The sequence below is a fragment of the Bactrocera dorsalis genome, chromosome 3 (assembly GCF_023373825.1).
Source record: "Bactrocera dorsalis isolate Fly_Bdor chromosome 3, ASM2337382v1, whole genome shotgun sequence".
Classification (NCBI taxonomy): Eukaryota; Metazoa; Arthropoda; class Insecta; order Diptera; family Tephritidae; genus Bactrocera; species Bactrocera dorsalis.
The window spans coordinates 6317671-6336444 of NC_064305.1; the positions used below are offsets into that span (position 1 = coordinate 6317671).

Consider the following 18774-nt stretch of genomic DNA (forward strand, 5'->3'; position numbering starts at 1 on the left):
CAAAGGGCCACTACATGCAATTCGATAATGAAAATTGCCGACAATCGTAGGGAGCGCGACGTTTGTGGTGCTGTGTCTGCTTGTCGTCTCTTCTGTGTGCCTGGTTGTGGCTGTTCGCTCGACGGCTGCCAAATTCACCATACGCCACGATCACCCAAAACGACGTACGCGCGTCTCGAGCGATCGCTTGGGGCCAATTTTGGGGCGTTCGTTTCAGCTGCTAGCCAGCAGATAAAAGTAGCTGTTGGTTGACGTAAAAAGTGCGTGAGGTCATGCAATGCCCATACGATTTTTGTTGTTGCGGTCTCCAGCTGTACGCATGATCAATCGATCGATCGCTTGATTGCTTTGGCCCCCACTATTATTTCCCTTACCGTTGTTGTTTTGTTGTTGGTAGTGCATTCCGTTGGTCGTTGTTCGATTATGTTTTCGTATTGACTGTTACTGCCTATGACTTGCTGTGTGCCTGTTCGAAAATCGATCGATTTGGAAGGGGTGTTTTTGTTATTAGTGTCCCAAATCAGCCATTTGCATATTAGTGACATTTAATGGCGCATAAATAATTTTTTTCGAGTTGTGAACATACAAATTTGTTGTACAAAAGTCGTTTAGTAATATTTTTAATATTGCTTTTTTGGTTTTTTTTTGTGTTTTTAAAGTGGATTTGCGCTCTTAAATGGTACACTGAAAAAAATTATTGGTAGGAATTTAAAATTTTTTAGTTTTCCCCCAAAAAAATTAATTGTTTTTGCTCGAGCATGTGTTTAACTTAGTATACATACACTGTGGGAAATTTTGGAAAATTTTGTTTAAAAATAATAGTAAAATTTAAATAAATTATCTGTTTGCCTTTATATACGCGTACTAGCCTCAAAATTTTTGAGCTATCTACCTGAAATTTTCCACACACCCTTTTCTGCTCAAGAAGCCGCTCCTTAGTTGGAATTGTGGATATCGGAATACTGTAGCATATAGCTGCCATACAAACTGATCTATCAAAATCAAGTCTTTATATGGAAAACTTTTTTATTTCCATAGATATATTGATGAAATTTGCCACGAATTATTGTTTAAGGCAATTCTATAACCTCTGAAATTTTTTGTCAGATCGGACCACTATAACACATAGCTGCCATACAAACTGAGCGCTCAATATCAAGTCCTTGTATGGAAAACTTTTTTATTTGACATGATATAATAACTAGATTTGGCACAGATCATGGTTTTAAGCAATGGTACAGTTTCCGAATATATCAATCAGATCGGACCACTATAGCATATAGCTGACATACAAACTGATCGATCAAAAGCACAATAAACATCTTTCTATACACTTTTATTCAATATAAAATTTTATTTTCAGTGTATTTATCTTGTACCAAAATTACTTAATTTTTATTGTTGTTTTTGCATGCAAGTGATCCTCTAATGATCTGCAATCTCTTTCTGAATATACAGAGCACTGCATACTACTATTTATGTATATATGTACATACCATCATGTGTATGCACATACTGACTTATCATATGTATGAACATAAGGTTACTAAGGGTTCAGCTAAGACTATATTACTTGCTGTTGTTGTTTTTTGTTTCACTTATTGCCTTCGCTTCCTCATTCGCGCATTGTATGCTATTGACTTAAATTGTGACTGCACACAAGTCAAACACAATATTTATAAATAAAAACAACAAAAAAATCTCAAGGCCCTTTATCACGCTGTACGCTGTGTGTGCGGGGCATTATTATTTCATTGCTACGTTTACTAAATGAAAACTTTTCGGTTAAACGCCCGGCATTTTGAAAAAACACAGACACACTAAGGCTGCATAACATAAAATAAGGTTTACCTTTGTTTTTGTTGTGGGTATATTTTTGGTTTTGATGTTTAACCAAAAAAAAAACACACAAACATTTTGAGTTTCAGTAACCTTAAGAAACACGCATGAAATTATGCATAAACTCTGCGCACACAAACAAACACACAGACAGACTCATTGTACTCATAGTTTTTGAAGTACTTTAGCTGGTTGCTGTTGAGTTTTGGGCGCCTGCTGCCCGCTAGATTGTTGCGTAAGATTAAAAGTTCTCGCCACACAGAACGGAAGTCGATTCTAACAAGAAAAGCAACACATACAAATCATATGCATGTATGTATGTATGTGTATGTATTACTTATGAAGCGTGAGGATCGCTTGCAGTTGCTCGATCGCGGGCTGCTTACTGCTTCTGTCGAACCTTTGTTCGCCTGGCACGTTTTCTTGACCAAAAAGATCTGCTTTTTGAGTGTTCTTCTGCCGTATTCTTATGCTTCTTCTTCTTCTTTTGGCGCATAACTCACAGCTCATTAAGCGCTGGCATGCTTCTTGTGCTACAAAATGTTATAATTTGTTTACTTTTGTTTACTTCGCCATCTCGCCAAAATCTTTTGAGCAAAAATTATTTTTTCTGTTACTTTTCAGTCCTGCGATTATAAGAAGTTTTTGAAGCGCGCTCCATTTCCAAAACAACATTTTTTTATTTAATATATTTGGAGAAAATTTTGTAAATTTTGTTTTTATTTTAATATTTTTGGACTTTACAAAATTTGTGATTTCAAAAATATTTCTCTATAGCTGCGAAACGCAAATTTAAGAAAATATTAAAAAATCAATAAATTAAATCACGAAATGCCATTTTTTATAAAAAAAAAGTTGATAAAGTTGCCAATTAAAATAGCTATAAAAATTATTTGGCAACTCTACAATTTTTTTTAACAAAACTGAAGTTTTAGCAATTATTTTTTTTACATAATAATATAAATTTTTGTAAAAAAAAGTAAAGACTTGCCAACTTTAAATCCAAACAAAATTGGTTGGCAACTCTGACATTTTTTTTTTAATTTTGCGTTTCTTAAATTTTTTTTCGCTTAACTTACAAAACATCAATTTTTGAAAAAAAAAATAGAGTTGCCAAATTTTTGTAAAAAACTGAAAGAGTTGCCAACTTAGCTATACAAAATTAGCTGTCTGCTCTACCACTATTTCTTATACTGTAATGATGTTTTGTGAATTATTTTATATCTGGCTTTATTCAAAAATATCAATTAAAAAAAAAAGAAATTATAGAGTTGCCAACTATAATAACAATAAAAATTATTTGCACTTCGATCAAGATTTTTTTCATACAAAACTTAACATTTTGTGAATTTTTTCATAAATTAATTAAACATTGCTTTTAATTTTAATGTATTTTAGGATATATGGCAACTCTGTTTTATGAAACTTTTGCTTTTTATGAAAAAAAAATATTTTCTGGGATTTTTCTAGGATTTTTGTAATAATTCTATTTCGATTGCTCTTTTAACAATTTTAATAAAAATTACTAATCGAGTGTATGGCAACCCTATCAAAAATTCACGAAACATAAAAACATTTCAAGGCAAGACAAGTTTAAATTTCAAACAACAAAATATTTTCAAACAAATTTCATTAATTTTTTTTTTTAGTTTTCAATTGAAATATTAAAATAGTTGGCAATAATGTTGGGAAACAGTAAAATATATTCAGCTTACTGGCACTTGTGTGTTTTCTTATTAAAACAATTTGCTTTTGCGAAAATATGGCATTTATTCGTAATTGTTATCTGTAATGCGGTTTGGCGCGCTCTTTCTGGCTCTCACTCTCTGTTTACATAAATTCTAATTAGAAGCTCGATAAAATGTTGGCAAGATAAGAACTTAATGCTTAGCAAACTGGTGCATAGCACACAAAGCAAATGATTTCGCTGCAGAAATTGCGTAAAACAGCAGTGTAACATATTTTGCGGATTAAACGAAAAATTTATTTAGAAAAATGTATTAATTTCTTTAAAAAAATATAAATTTATGTTAAAAAACATGTGTATCGCAAATAAATAATAAAGTTTAAGGAAAATCATGAAAAAATTAATGAAAAAGTAAAAGCAAACGCACACAAACATGTTGACCAATTTTATAGGTTATGTGGTGGTGATAACTCATATAAACATAATAACAATAACAAATATTGCAACATGAAATTCAAATATCTTTTTGTTTTGTTTCAGAACTTTCAGCAATGGCGCCAACGATGCCAATATCATGCCGGAGCGTCGCGCCCGCCTCAATACGGCACCGGGTATGCGTATCGGCGTCGGCGGCAGTGCTGGTGGCAAGCGACCGTGCAACATAATACACGGTTCCACGCACATAACCGACGATAGCAGTACGGAGAGTTTGACGCCCGGCAGTTTTCCGGGCAGCTTTACTGGACGCGGCAGCATCAGCAAGAGTGTGCAGATCAACGATGCTAAGGACTTACGCATCCTCAATGCACAAGCGCACAAACAGCATCAGTACAAGGATGAGCGTGTGGTGTTGACGTCACGTAAGGTGCCATTTTTTATATTCTCGGCATTGCCATACTACAAGGGTAAAAATGGCAGGTGAGTTATAAATTGTTTTAATGTTTTTTTAGTTAAATTTTTTTTTATTAAATTTTAAATTCATTTATATATAATTTTATATATGTATATTTAATATAATATTAAATAAATTTTCGATTTTATAAAATATTTCTAACTAATTTTATAATTATTTGATTAAAATGTTTTTTTTTTAAATATATATAATTTAATTTAATTAATTTTTTTTATTAAAATTTTTTATTTTTTACGAAAACATTTTAGTTAAATAGTTAACTTTATATTTTATTTAATTTTTTTTACTTTTGTAATTAATATTTTTTAAATAATTTGTTTTTTTTTTTTAATTTTATTTCATTTTGTTTTGAGTTTTAATAATTATTTTGAATATTATTAGTTTTTTTTGTTATTATTAGATATTTTTTTATTATTATTATTTTTATTATTATTCTTTATTTTACTTATTATATTAATTGAAATATTATTTTTTTATTATAATAGCATATATGTATTTTTTAATTTAATTCTTATTTAATTTAGTTGTGAGTTTTAGTAATTTTTTGAATTTTATTTTTTTATTAATATTTGATTTGTTTTTTAATTAATATTTTAGTTCAAATATTTGCTTTTTAATTAAAATATTTCTTGATTAGTTTTTTAAATTGTTTGAGCTTTAAGTGCTATTTTTTAAAATTATAATTTTTTTTAGTATTAAATGAAATATTTAATTTTTAATTAAAATATCTTATATTAATTATTATTTTTATATTTAATTTTTATTTTTCTTTTATAAATTGTTTTTAAAAAATTTTTGTTCAGTTTATTATAAGCTTTAATTATTATTTTTTTAATTTGGTATTTTTTTTTTAATTTTTTAATTATTGTTGGAAATTTTTTTATGAATTTTTATTTAATTTTGTTATTCTTTTTTTATATATGTATATATTTTTTTTTTACTTTCTATCATTTTTAATTATTAAGTTTTATATACATACATATATTTAATTAAAATAATTCTTAAATATTTTTTCACTATTTTTGTTATGCGTTTTAATTTTTATTTTGAATATTGTAATCCTTGTATTATTAAATAAAATATTTATTTTTTAATTATTATTTTTTGTTTAATTTTTAATATTTTGTATATATGAAGATATTTTTTTGGCTTATCAAAAATTTTAATTATAATTTTTATGCTAATAAACTATATTTTATACATTTTTAATACTTTTTTTTTATTTTTCTTACATATTTTTTATTTTTACTTAACTTGAAAACTATAATTCTTCCTTATTTTATTTTATTTTTTATTATATACTACACAATTTTATTTTTTATTAATAAAAATATTTAATTTTATTAGAAGTTTTATTATGTAACACTACCTTTAATAATGAAAATATTACATATTTCTCTCCTACTACACAGAGCCGAACTACGCAAGGAGGGTCGTCGACGCAATCCATCCGGTTCGCGTCCCCTATCCGCAATCAACGATGCACCCTTCGATCCATTCGATTTGCTGGGCATCGAAAAGGGTGAAAGTGGGCAGGTGGGTAACCGTTATTCTGCACATTACACATTTATCACATATTTCATGCCGTTGCTGCTTTACAGGAAATCTCCTATGGACATCTACTCATACCCACACGCCATTATGGCAAAGAGAGCAAGAGCAAGCATGGCGGTGGCACTTCAGGCAACACATCGCTATTGGATAGCCAAATCGAAATTACGAGTACAGCAGCACTTAAAAATCACGGCATCGCCAGGTGAGTGTGTTGTTGGGTTTTTAGGGGGTGGTGAGGGGCGTCTGTGTGTGTCTATATGCAGATACACAGTGACCTTGAACTGTGCTGTCACACATATAGCGCTCCTGCAGAAAAATCTCACATATACACGCACACAACCACACTTTTCCATATACATAAGCCGCTCTTCGTCATCACTCAACGCTTTAGCAGCTTTCGCCACCCATCTAATGTGCTTACAGTACTAACCAATCAGCCTCATGTTGCTAAAACTATGCAAATCATCTAGTTTAATGTTCATAAAATTGTGCAGAAACATCCATCAGTTTAGTTTGCTTGCATTCAGTGGTAGTTAAAAGCGAGAAATTAAAAGCGAAACGCAATAGCGAGCGCCGCGCAACAACGCATATACAAGTTATTGATTTCTACGCTTTTGCCGCCGGCAACACAGCACACACTTTCAACCGCATACAAATGTTTGTACGCCCACGCAACCGCATTGACGTCGTGTTCAAAGCATTTCATTGCCAGCATTTACAACATTTTCATGTTTTCAGCGTTTTGTTTTAGTCTCGTCGCTCAAAAGCCGGTATTTGTGCGAAGTGTGAGCTTTAGCGCCACCAAGCGGCTTGTACATATGCATACATATGTATAGAAATATAGATAGCTTTCTCATGATATATACATACATATACTTATATTATATATCGTCTTGCATTAAATAACTTCTATTACGAGCCTTGTAGCTAGACACGCAATTTCTTTTTATTTTTTGTGGGTGTGTTTATACCCTATTTAAGTAGCCTCAAATCGTTGACCAGCCTGTGTGCCTTCGCCTAATCTAGGCATGACCTCACCCAATAGAGATTTTATAGCTAAAAGAAAATTGTTTCTTCAACTGACAAGTCAATAGCGTTTAAGGATATATCAAGTGGCTTAGTATTGCTCTGTCAGTTACTAAGTGTCAGCAAGAAAGTGAAGCGCAGAAAAGTGAATTTCTGTTCCAGTTTTGTCGGAAAAGTTTTGTAGAGTTTGGACTTAATTAAAAAAGGTTTTACATTTAATAAAAAAAACAATAATATTTTAATTTTTAAATATTTTTTTAATTTGTTTAAATTTTTTTGTAAGAGTATTTCTTTCCATAAATGAATTTTGTATCACTGATGGGTTGATTTAATTCAATGTAATTTAATTTTTGCTCTTTAATTTAATTTTCTATTTTTATTTTTTATTTATTTATTTTTTTTAATTTTAATTTTTTTAATTTTATTTTTTTTTTTAATTTTAATTTTTATTTTGTTTTTTATTTTTTTTTATTTTTATTTTTTATGTTTTTTTTGAATTTTCTTTAATTCATTTTTTCTTAATTTTAATTTTTTTTAATTTAGTTTTTAACCTTTAATTTTTTTAAATTAAATTTATTTGTTTTTAATTTTTTTAATTTTTTTTTATTTAATACATTTTTTGGTTTATTTCGTAGACATTATAAAAAGTCTATCGTCTACTTGAACTGAGTGATTTTTTCAGCGTTATGCATAGAATTCTACAGAGATATATAAATATGTGATCAGTGACCTTAATCGATTTGTTACTATATAGCAAAACTTTAGGTGAATTGACTAACTCCAAGCATTTTTTGTTTTTGTAATTATATCCTGAACCGCGTATATTAAGCTTGCCATGAAGCTTGTAACACGTAGCAGGAAAGGTTGGAGCATTTTTTGTTTTTGTAATTATACCCTGAAAAGGGGGGTCTCTCGTCCGAGGCTGTTTTTTTCTATGCAGGGGATGTTTCGCCTTCTCACTTTAGCTCGCCTTCAAACGGATGTTCTTAGGCTACCCAGAGGATACTTGGTCAAAGACCGGAAGTCGTGAGCTGCTTGAGCCATATGTAAAAGAATCGTTTCTGGCCGTCCCATGTGAATGGCGATCAGAGAACTTTCCTCACTTGCGTATACTTCTACACATGACTCCATCCTCCATGGAACGGAACGATGGAACGAGCTGTACGAGATATACGACGACATTGACATAGTTCAGCGAATTAAAAGACAGCGGCTACGCTGGCTAGGTCAGTAAAGAAGAAGAAGAATTATACCCTGAACCGCGTATATTAAGTTTGCCATGAAGTTTGTAACACGTAGGAAACGTCGGAGACACAAATACAAAAAATATTCGTATATGTGATCAGCTGAGTTGATTTTGCTATGTTCTTCTGTCTGTATATTCGCGAACCTAGTCCCTTAGCCTTTCAGAAATCATATAGCTGTCATGCTAACTGAATAATAGGAATAAAGTGTTTGTATGGAAAACTTTTTCATTTGACGAGATATCGTCCCGAAATTTGTCATGGATTATTGTTTCTGGCAATGTTACAATCTCCGAAGAAATTGTTAAAATCGGAATACTATAGCATATAGCTACCATACAAACTGAACGGTCGGTATTAAGGGCTTGTATGGAAAGCCTTTTTATTCTACGAGATATCTTAACGAAATTTGGCATCGGTTATTGTCTAAGGCAATGGTGCAATCTGCGAAGAAAGAAATTTTTAATATCGAGTTACTATAGCTCTTGTAAAAAATATTTTGTTTTAGTGAAGGCTTCAGTACAAACGAGAAGAATGTTTTTCTTCTTTTATAAAAGACTCGCAATTACCGAAATATTTTGCATCATCCAATAATTTTTTACTTGTTGCTGTTATTTCATTATTTATTTTTTCTTTTTTTGTTATGTAAATATTTTTCAGTAAAAAGTGTTGGCATCAGCTGTACGAGCCCCTTATGGCGTGGTTTATTATTGCTTTGCTGTTATTTTGTTCTGTTGCTTTTTAATTATTTTTTTTTACTACTTTTCACGCTTAACTACGCCGTAACTTATTGCATTTTGACACCTTGGTTTTTGTTATTGTTTACTTGTGACTACTTTTTTCACTCTTCAGTTGCCATTACAGCATAAAATGCTTTAAAAAAAAAAGAATTTAATTGCAAAGAAATATGAATCCCTTTGCTGATGCAAACTGTTCTACATTGTTTATATTTTTTCGATTTGGAATTTATAAAATTTTTTCATTGCTTTATGGCAGTAAAATTATGCCTTCATTGTTTTGGGCGTCATGTGACAAATATTTATGCTAATGGAAGTAGTGGCTACATAAATTTTATGATTTTTTTTTAAGTTTTCTTAAAGCATTTTTTTTATTTTTAAGTATTTTTTATTATTTTCAGTCAATTTAGCAAAAATGTGAATTTTTTTTTAATATTTTTTTGTTCATTTATTTTTATTATTTTTTTGATATTTAATTACCAAGTAAGTCACATGTTGTCGTAGGGCTTATCAATTCTGCCTCTCTTTAGGTATTTGCGCACAAAGCAAAATATGTCTATATGTACATATTTTATTTTAGTTTTCTTCTACGCTATCGCATTGCAAAGTGCACATTAGGCAAAATAATTACTACTAAACACACAAACAACTTGCAAGCACGGTATTATGCTGCCAAACTCAATAAAATGTAATCAAATTTTAATTTGGATTTTTTTTTTATTTGCGCTCTACATTTGCAGGACAAAAGTTATAACCTGGCAAAAGGGAAAATGGTAATTAAAAATAAAAAAATATTTTTTTACATTATTTAAGTGTAAAATATAGTTGCTGCCGCTAATCGTTAGAAGTAGAAGTTGTTGTTTGTAATAGTAATCAGTTGTCAGGTGTTTGAAGGAAAAAATTAAAAAAATATTTGAAGAAACCTAAAGTCTGTAATTGATTTTTAAACATAAATTGTAGCTTCGTTTTTAAACGTGATTTACAAAAAAATATTGTAAAGGAAAAAATTTAAATTAAAATTTTGTTGCATAGTGTAAAAAAATATTAAAATTTTAATAGTTGTGAATAAAAAAAATATATTTATTTTAAACTATATTACATTTAAAAATTAATTAAGTAATTTCAAAAATTCATTAAAAAGTAATAATTTAAAAATTAATTTTAATTAACAAAAAAAAAAATATTTTAATTAAAATTTTTTTTTAATTTTGACTTAAAAATTTTTAACAAAATATTTTTTTATTTCAAAATTGTTAAATTTTTTAAATTAAATAATTTATTAATATAAACATTTTTTAAAAATTTTAAATTTTATTTCCTGAAATTAATTTTTTTCCTCATTTTCGCAGATTATTCTTATTTTTTTAAAAAATCCTTTTTTTATTTGAAAAATTAGTTATTTTTCCTCAATTTTCCAAGTTTTTTAAACACTGTGCAACCATTTATAAATACAATACATAAACAGCTCTGCGAGTGCATGCAAAAAGTAATAAAAAAATTTATACAAAAATTAAATTGAAAACTAACATTGGCTACTAAAACAAAATAAAAAAGTAAATTTTATTAATTACAAAATTTGGAATTAATCTCTATAATTTAAATTAACTTGGCTTAGAGCAGTTAAATTTTAATAAAATAGCTTTAATAATGGAATATTTTTTTAATTAATGGAATCAACTTAATCTATTTTTAATTTTAATTAAATTAATTATTTTAATTAAAATTAAAAGTTTAATTATAATGTATTAATTAAATTGAGTAAATGCTGGTTAATAATTTAAATAAATTTTAAACATTACGATGAATAGAATTAATTAATTTCAGTGCATCAAATTAATTAAATCTAATTAATTAGAAATTTAGTTTTAATTGTATTGTGTTAATTAAATTAAGTCAATTAGAGGTAGTAATTTAAATAAATTTTAAATATTGCAGTGAATGAAATTAAATATCGCACAATTAAAGTACCATTAATTTCAGAAAAGCAAATAATTAATTAATTTTAAGTAAATTATTTATTGTATGTAGTTGTAAAATTAGCAGACTGTACGCAGCGCTCATAGTTTTGTATAATTAAACTAATGTCCGTCCTAATTATGTAATATAATATAAATTAATTAAAAGTATAGTCTACTTATAGGCGCAGTCAGTGGATTTGTTCACTTTTACTTTTCTTCATTCATTTGAATTTTGTTTCTATTTTGTTTTCAGCTATCAAATCACTAACATTTGCATACAACAAATACTAACAACATAATGTCATAACACACAACAACAATAACATCTTTGTAGTTCGGAAAATTTCGTTTTATATTTTTATATTACATAACACACTATCTTGATTTTCATACAAAATAAACAACAACTTTACTATATACTTTTTATTATTATTATTTTTTTTTTTATATTTGCATGTGTCTGTTTGCTAAACTAATCGAATCGTTTTTGTTTAATGTTAACATTAATTGTATTTTTTTTTTAAATTTCGCCTTAGGTGTTTTACTTATGACAACAACAATCGCAATAGTACCGCAAGTCCGACACCGGACCTCAAATTAGATTTGGATGATAGTTTATTGTTGAATACGGACGGCACACGCGGCATGCAGGTGAGTTGTGGAGATTGATACTTAATTTTTTTTATTAATTTTTTTAATTAAGTATTTTGAGACTCCATTTTTGAATTGTAATTAAATTTATTTAAATTAATTACTTCTTAATTATTATTAGTTTATTACATTTCTTTAAAATATAAATAATTTTTGTTTAAAATTTGATAAATTACTCTTTAATTAATATATAATTAATTTGTAATTAATTGAAAGTTTTGAAATGTAAAAATTTGATTTTTAAATTAATTAAATAACGAATAATTACTTAACTAATTAATTAATACTTAATTTATTCTTTAAAAATTTTACTATTTTTTGATTAAAGTTATATAATTAACTTTTTATAATTAATTTCAAATTTTGTAATGAAATATTTGAAAAAAATTTTGTAAACTAATTAATTATTACTTATAAATTAATATGGTATTACTAATTTATTGTTTTAAAATATAAGTACTTTTTAGTATATACTCCTTAATTATTATTTATATAAATTAATTACTACTTAATGACTATGGATTTGTTCACTGTTTAAAAATTTAAATAATGTTTTAATTACTAACTGCGAAATTACTGCTTGATTATTTTATAATAGTAATTAATTTGAAATTTTATTAAGTAAATAATTTTATTTTAATTAATTAACTGTTTAATTATTACTTTTAAATGAATTAATACTTAATAATTCAAATAAAATTATGAAATTTAAATATTATTTAATATATATTCTTTGTTTATTACTTACAAAATAATTACTACTTAATTAAATAAAAATTACTTAAAAATCTAAATAATTTTTTATTAAATATTGATAACTTACTCCTTAATTAATAACTTTTTGTAAGTAAATTTTGTTTTTTAAGTAAAAATAATTTTTTAACTACTTATAAATTAATTACTTCTTAATGACTATTAATTTCTTAAAAATCTAAATAATTTTTTGATTAAATATTGATAAATTACTCCTTAATTAATAACTTCTTGTAAGTAAATTTAGTTTTTTTAAGTCAAAATAATTTTTTAACTACTTATAAATTAATTACTACTTAATGACTATTAATTTCTTATATGATTTTTGATCAAATATTGATAAATTACTCCTTAATTATTGTAATTAATTTTTTTTTAAGTCAAATTATTGTTATTAATTAATTTACTAATTAATTATTGATTAATTACTACTTAATTATTATTAATTTTTTACATTATTTAAATATCCAAATAATTTTTAATATATACTCGTTAATTATAACGAAATTAATTAAAATTTAATGAATCTTAATTTACTATAATTTTTAAATTATTCTGTTCAATCTTTTCTGCCTTTCCGCCTTTCAGTTCCAATATTCCGCAAATATTTTGGATGATCCCGAATTGATTGCGGGCAAGCATCGCACTTTGCTCACATTCACGTCATACATGACTTCGGTGATCGATTATGTGCGTCCATCGGACTTGAAGAAGGAGCTGAATGATAAATTCCGTGAGAAGTTTCCACACATACAATTAACGCTGAGCAAATTACGAAGGTGAGCGCAAATCAACAATTTTAAGCTTGCACAAGTTGCTCACTGATATTTTGTTTTTGTTTTCTGTTCCACTCACACAGCATCAAGCGTGAAATGCGTCGCATCAACAAGTTGGACAGTCGCATTGATTTGGTCACCATATCGCAAGCATATGTCTACTTTGAGAAATTGATCTTGGCCAATCTGATTAACAAGAGTAATCGTAAGCTATGCGCGGGCTCTTGTCTGCTGCTAAGCGCCAAAATGAACGATGTCAAAGGTGAATCGCTGAAGAGCTTAATTGAGGTGTGTATGAGCTGCAATTAATTGCGTAATAAGTTAAAATGCTTAACTTAATTTAACGTTTTCTTTAACAATAGAAAACCGAGAGCGTTTTTCGTGTCAATCGCAAGGAGCTAATAGCTTCGGAATTCGCCGTGCTCGTGGCGTTGGAGTTCAGCTTGCACGTGCCCATGCATGAGGTATTGCCGCACTATCAGCGTTTGCTCTACGAATCCTAGAATTGGCCAAAACGCTTTGCCGAAAAGCGCTTAGTAGCGGTGACATCGCGTTATTACTTTCGGCATCGCAATAGCAGCAAGAAATGAAGGCGCTATCGGCGCGAAATGTATGTGGTAATGTAAAATGGAAATTTATGCGCGGAATGGTGTTTTAGTGGAAGCGTTGGCATGCTTGCATAGAACTTTAAGAAGTTGAACGAATTGATATTCAATTTGTTTGTGAGTCAGCTAGCGAAATATGTCAGCTGCATGCATTTTATGTATGAAGAAGTGTTTGAAATATGGAAATTTCGTATATAAGAGCAAGCAAAAACTATAACAAAATCAAATTTGTGGAAAAAACTTTAGGAGTGAAAAAATATGACCACACAATGATTTTTATCAAACGAAAATTTGTACTTAAACGCTAAGAGAGCAAACAAAAAACATTTTTTATAGCAAATAAGTTAGTGAAATAAGCATTTTGATTAAAATTTTTAACACTTTGTAAGAGCGCAAGAGAAATTTAAAGTTTGCTGTAGAGAAAAACGAAGGTTATATACAAATATTTTGTTTAATAAGTAATTTTTGACTTTATTATGACTATTTTTAAAACTTTTTTTTTTAATTTTTATGCCGATTTGATTAAAATTATTTTTTTGTGTAGCTTTTTTTTTAGATGTTTTAAACGTGTACGGCGTTAATTTAAGCTTAATTTTTTTTATGCGTAAACTGTGGTCGATTTTTCTTTAATATATATAGTAATGTAATATAATAATGTAAGTGAAAGTTATAAAGGTGGTAAAGGTTAATTTCAAAGATTACATTTTTTTATTGGACCTTTTTTTTAATTTTAATCTAAAAAAAAAATATATTTTTAAATGTAATTAAAAACATTTTTTTTTTAATTTCAAACTAAAAATATTTTTTTTTTTTTCAATTTCAAACAAAAAATATTTTTTTTTTTCAATTTCAAACAAAAAATATTTTTTTTTTTTTCAAATTAAAAATATTTTTTTTTTTTCAATTTCAAACAAAAAATATTTGTTTTTTATTTCAAATTAAAAATATTTTTTTTTTTTTCAATTTCAAGCAAAAAATATTTGTTTTTTATTTCAAATTAAAAATATTTTTTTTTTTCAATTTCAAGCAAAAAATATTTTTTTTTTCAATTTCAAACTAAAAATATTTTTTTTTTTTTCAATTTCAAACAAAACATTTTTTTTTTCAAAAAAATCTAAAAACATTTTTTCCTCTGAGCAAACGTATATATTTACATTTTATAAATTAGCACTTAATATACATAATATACACACATAAATATCTAGCTACACATAAATTAAGTGAACAATGAGCGACAAATTATTAGATAACACAATACAAAAACTTTTAAAAAGTAAACGAAATTTAACTGAAAATTAATGCAATACAAATGCTTTGCGAAAGTAAAAAAGAAAAAATATTAGCAAAATTCTGTTTTCGTCAAAAATACTTTGTAAACACAAACGAAATTTAGAAAAAAGATACCTGAGTCTAATTTTTTTAATTAATTTTGGAATATTACAACAAAATATAAAAATTATAACTTTCGAAAATTTAAGGAAATTAAAAGAGTTGTAGTATGTTAAGTAAAAAAAAATTTTTGGGAAAACTTAACGATGTTATACAAATAAAAATAATTTTGGAAAATTAAAAAAATAAAATAAAAAATTATAACTTTAAATCTTTAACTTTGAGGAATTTGAACGAAATTGGAAAAGTAATAATGTTATTAATTTGGAAAATTTAACGAAATTATGCTATAAATTAAAGTACTTTTGAAAAATTTTAGCAAGCATATCTATCGAAATTGAAAAAAAAAACTTTAATATCAAAAATATTTTTGGAAAATTGCACGAAATTTTAAAAATAATTTAATAACAACAGAAATACTTCGAAAAGAAATATACGAAATTTACTAAAACCGATATTAGAAATAAAATTTTTTTGCTAGGTGTAATTATTGAAAAAAAATGCAGAAACAAATTAAATATAATGCAAATTAAAGAGTTATTGTAGCCAACTTAATTGAAATAAATAGATCGAGTAAGCAAAAATTAAAACTTATTTTCGGGTAAGCAAAAAAAATGTAAAAAATTACTTAACTGAATATTTGCGCTTACAAGCCAAATAAATAAATAGAGCTGTAAAGAAAATGAGTATTCTATTTCGCAATTAATTAATTAAAAAAAAAAATTATTAAAAAAAGTAAATTATAACAAATTAAAAAAAAAAATAAACTAATTAAAAATTAAAAATAATTATTAAAAATTAAAAATAATTAATAATTAATTAATTATATATTAAAAAAAAAATTAAATAATAAATTAAAATAAGGCAACTTAAAAAAGTGAACTTCGTGTAAAAGCTACAAACTTAAATACAGTTTACAATAATATTTTTTTATAAAATTAAAAATTATAATAAATTAAATTAATATTTTTTTATGAAAAAAAAATTAAATAATTACTTAAACCAAGCATATGTTATTGAAATGTTAAGCACCAAACTATTAGCTACACATACATACATACATTTATATAAATAAATATATATATATTGATTACTAGCATAAAGCTTTCTTAATATAAAACACAAATAATCAATAGACATACATTTATATAGCATATAATATACATATATCCAACGTATTTAATGCGATGTTTACTTAATATTATGGAAAGGCGTTTTGATATTTGTATGTATTTAAGCTTAACTGTATAAAGTCCATGCCATGTAATTAAGTTTAGTGCGTGAGAGCAGAGCGTATGTACCACACTTGCAAGTTATATAATGTATTTGTATGTACAATATGTATTTGCTTGTTTTTGTATGTAAGAAATATATATACTTTAATGTCATTTGGCTTTGTTTTTCTAAAGTTCTTTATTTCGTACCAAAAAAAAAAAATTAAATCAAAAGGAAATGAAAATTGCATAGTATGTAACAAATATTTTAGATCAAAAAAAATTGTGAACTTTTTAACTGATTTTTTTATATGCTTTTAAAAATTCAAATTTTTTTAAATAAACTTATTTTATATTAAAATTTTTCCCGATTTTTTTTTTTTTTTTTTTTTTAAGTTCAAAAATTTTTTTTTGAAGTTCAAAATTCTTTTTTTTTTATTTTAAAACTTTTGTTTAAATTTTAATTCAAAAATTTTTTTAAGATCAAAACTGTTTTTTTAATTTCCAATTTTTTTTTAAAGTTCAATTTTTTTTTTTAAACTCAAATTTTTTTTTTTTTTTTAATTGAAAATTTTTTAAAATTGCAATTTGTTTTAAGTTGAAATTTCTTTTTAAATTCAATTTTTTTTAAGTTCAATAAACAAATATTTGAACATTTTATAATTTTTTTGTAAACATTTTTTTTTTAATATTATTAAAACATATTTTCTGTTTTGGTGCGTCTTTTATATGCCTTTAAAGCATTAATTTTGTGTATTAAGTGTCTTCTTTTTATTTAAATGTTTGCTTATATAAGCTTGTACTTAGCATATTTATATCATTAAGTTTGCTTATTTTGCTCAAACAAGTTTTAATGAAATGTTAATCATTTTATTGTGAGTTACAAATATATTTTTTATTTACAAAGAACAAAATTTTTCAAAATAAAAAGACAAATATCTATTATAAACGTTGTTTTGTTTATTTAGAAATACTATATGTCTTATGAACCATAAAATGCTGGGCCATTTTCAAGTGCTGGCAAGGTTCATTTGAAATTATAATAAATATAAAAAATATATATGTAATTTTTTAAATAATTAAAAATTATATACATATGTACATATATTGACGGAAAAAGGAATGCTGTAGCGTTTCTTAAAAATGAGTTCGAAAAATATGTGTAAAGGCAAGTTCTAGGCTTACAGCAATATAAAAAGTAAAAATCGTAGCATACACAAAGGGGCAAAAGCGGTGTAATATGGGTATGCTGTGTATGTAACTAAGCAAATAACTCAGTTTAGGTGGAATTATATATTAGATACATGATAACTACGGGTTTAATACAAAATAATGTAATACTTGTAAACGTTCTGGTCTTCTGAGAGGATATAAATTGTACTTTAATCCATGTTTTAAAAACCCAAGACGGGCCTTGGTTTTCAATGATCTTTCATTGGTTGGTTTATAGCTTAAAACATTATTCCATTTGTAGCATAGTGAAGGAAAACAGTCAAATATTTGCTGGTCCTGTAGTATTGAAGCGTTCGAACCAATAAAGGACATGCATAACTCTCATAAGAACTAATCGATGAAAGTCCTTCTATAGAAAACTTTCTTATTTGTTGAGATATCTTCACGAAATTTGGCACAGATTATTATCCAAGGCAAAGCTACACTCTCCGAAAAAATTGTTCAGATAGGATTACTATAACATATAGCTGTCATACAAAATATTCCACAAAAACCAAGTCCTTCTATGGAAAACTTTTTTATGTGACAAGGTATCTGCACGAAAATCGGTATAGTTTATACTTAAAGGCAACGCTATAATCTCCGAAAAATTTTGTGCAGATCGGATCACTATAGCATATAGCTACTATATAAACGGAACGATCATAATCAATTATTTATATGGAAAGCTTTTTTTTTTTTGATGAGATATCTACACAAAATTTGGCATGGGTTCTTTTCTAAGGCAATGGTGCAATCTGCGGAGAAACTGTTCAGTTCGGATTGCTATAGCATATGGCTGTCGTACAAACTAACCAAACAAAACCAAGATAAATATCTTTTAAGCTATAAAAATTGCACCTATGCAGGGTATTTATACCCTTTACGACATATTTGTTTTACCTTAGTGCGTTTTTGGGTCCCCTAGACTATAAAGTAGCATAACATAACCTAAAAAAATCATACCGAAAAGGCCATATTTTAGGAAGGCACTTAAAGTCTAATATCTAAGACAGATTGTCTAAGTATTTTATGTCAGAAAATAAGATTCTAAGCACGAAAATATTATCATTAAGGTATCCATAGAACTTTTTAGCTTTCGCTGGAACATACATACATACATAGCAAACACAATCATAAAAGTATATCGACATAAATATATAAACAGATAACTTCAACACCAAAAATTAAGTTTAAATGCTTCAAAATTTCTTCA

The 18774-nt window shown here is 26.5% G+C and overlaps 1 protein-coding gene across 2 annotated transcripts in view; it reads left to right on the top strand.

Moving 5' to 3' along the window:
* Positions 1–14393, top strand: part of LOC105228423 (CDK5 and ABL1 enzyme substrate 1) — a 61687-nt gene extending 47294 nt beyond the window's left edge. The window contains exons 3-10 of one of the 2 annotated variants that reach the window (XM_049453615.1): positions 4067–4444; positions 5852–5975; positions 6041–6195; positions 9741–9773; positions 11495–11609; positions 12951–13141; positions 13222–13426; positions 13501–14393. In XM_049453615.1, coding sequence (XP_049309572.1) covers positions 4067–4444; positions 5852–5975; positions 6041–6195; positions 9741–9773; positions 11495–11609; positions 12951–13141; positions 13222–13426; positions 13501–13641 — 1342 coding nt within the window. In that variant the 3' untranslated portion in view covers positions 13642–14393. The remainder of the gene's footprint in view (positions 1–4066; positions 4445–5851; positions 5976–6040; positions 6196–9740; positions 9774–11494; positions 11610–12950; positions 13142–13221; positions 13427–13500) is intronic. The other variant, XM_049453616.1, reaches the window with a different exon arrangement.
* The last annotated feature ends 4381 nt before the right edge of the window (positions 14394–18774 follow it).